General features: G+C 44.9%; 1 protein-coding gene across 1 annotated transcript; it reads right to left on the bottom strand.

Moving 5' to 3' along the window:
* Positions 1–729: 729 nt before the first annotated feature.
* LOC118732668 lies at positions 730–1,281 on the bottom strand (the record flags this gene model as incomplete). The annotated part of the gene is made up of 1 exon (XM_036461797.1): positions 730–1,281. A coding segment is annotated over exon 1 (552 nt), but the record flags the coding sequence as incomplete, so codon positions are not given.
* Between the last annotated feature and the right edge of the window lie 419 nt (positions 1,282–1,700).

Raw genomic sequence — 1,700 nt, 5'->3', positions numbered from 1 at the left:
AATGATAATGATAATGATAATGATAATGATAATGATAATGATAATGAGAATGATAATGATAATGATAATGATAATGATAATGATAATGATGATAATGATAATGATAATGATAATGATAATGATTTTTTTTTTCGCGGGCAGGTGGTCGAAAATGCCTATTGCATCATCAAAGCTGTCGTCACAACAATGGTATGTCCGGAGACTAAAACACTCCCCCCGAATTGGAACCGTCGCCCACCCTGGGACCACTAATCGCATTGCTTCAGGGTGGCGTTCCATATTTCTCATTAACTAAAGTTCCCTCGGTGCACCTGCGTCCAGGTCCCGCTTCTTGACTCTAAGTAGGTATTCTGCATATTTAGCTATGTTCTTCCAGTTAGTTTCGCTATGTAGCATGGCTTGGATAACGTTATCTGGGTTAATTGGTCCTACCAGGTCTTGCAGATTATTGCGCTCGGCTTCCCATCTTTTGCATCCGAAGAAAGTGTGCTCGGCATCGTCTTCTTCTGCGTCGCTGTATTTGCATGACGGCTCTTCGGCTTTTCCCATTCTATACAGGTATTTGCGAAAGTAACCATGCCCAGACAGCATTTGTGTAACGTAAAAGTTTACTTCGCCATGTTCTCTTTGTGTCCAAAGTTTTAGGTCTTTTATTAGCCTGGCCGTCTATCCGCCGCGGCTTTCGTTTTGCCACCTATCTTGCCAAAGTCTTAGTGTCTCGTTTCTTACTCTTTCCCTTTCGATGTCACTTGGTTTCGTTTGCGCCTTAAGCTCCCACATTTTCTTGCGCTCGGCTGCTAGTAGATCAATGGGAACCGTTCCGCTTATCACGAGTATTGCCTCGCCGGACACTGTACGGTACGCAGAGGCTACTCTTAAAGCTGCAGTGCGATGGGCTCTGGAGAGTATCTTGCAACGGTTATTTTTCTGTAGGGTGTCAGCCCAGATCTCCGCTCCGTATAGCAAAATATTCAAGGTTGTGGACATTAGAAGTTTTCTTTTACTTTGGGTCGGTCCACCAATATTGGCCATTAATCTGCTTAGATAAGCCGTTGCCTTTGCTGCTTTTGCGGCTGCGTGCTGCATTTGTGCCCAATACGTTAGCCTGGGGTCTAGCCTTACACCTAAGTACTTTATTACTCTTTGTGTCTTTAATGTAATGCCGGTCAGTTTCATGCTCACTTCTAAGGGAATATGCTTCTTAGTTAGGAGTATTAGCTCGGTTTTCTCTGCTGCAAGTTTAAGACCATGTGAGTCGAGCCATGCCTGTGTTCTTATCATAGTCTGATTTAATTTGCGGCGAGCATCTTCGGTGTCTCGTGCGGTGATCACTGCGGCATCGTCATTTGCCGGGGTCCATCGGTGGTATGGTATAATAACTCCCGGCCTTCTAGATAGCTTCTAACCATGACTCTAAGGTATGTTGTAGACTTCTTCTAGTGCGTGTATCATATTTTCCCATTTTGCGGTGTTGAAGGCGTTGCGAACGTCTAAGGTTGCAAGCAGGACTAGCTTTTTGTGTTGGTATGCGGCTTCCACTGTTGTTGTTACATGTTTTATAGCTCCAATTGTAGATCTCCCGGGCCTGAACCCGTACTGTCTTGGGGAAAGTCCGCCGCCGCTGGCGATAGCCGCTTCTATTCTAGGTTTTAGCAGCCTTTCTAAGAGTTTTCCAGCTGTGTCCAGCATACATAGTGGTC

Source organism: Rhagoletis pomonella, unplaced genomic scaffold (genome assembly GCF_013731165.1).
Source record: "Rhagoletis pomonella isolate Grant_MI unplaced genomic scaffold, Rhpom_1.0 Rhpom_scaffold_24655, whole genome shotgun sequence".
Taxonomy (NCBI): Eukaryota; Metazoa; Arthropoda; class Insecta; order Diptera; family Tephritidae; genus Rhagoletis; species Rhagoletis pomonella.
The sequence above is the reverse complement of the archived record's forward strand: the minus strand, read 5'-3'. Positions and strand labels throughout refer to the sequence as shown.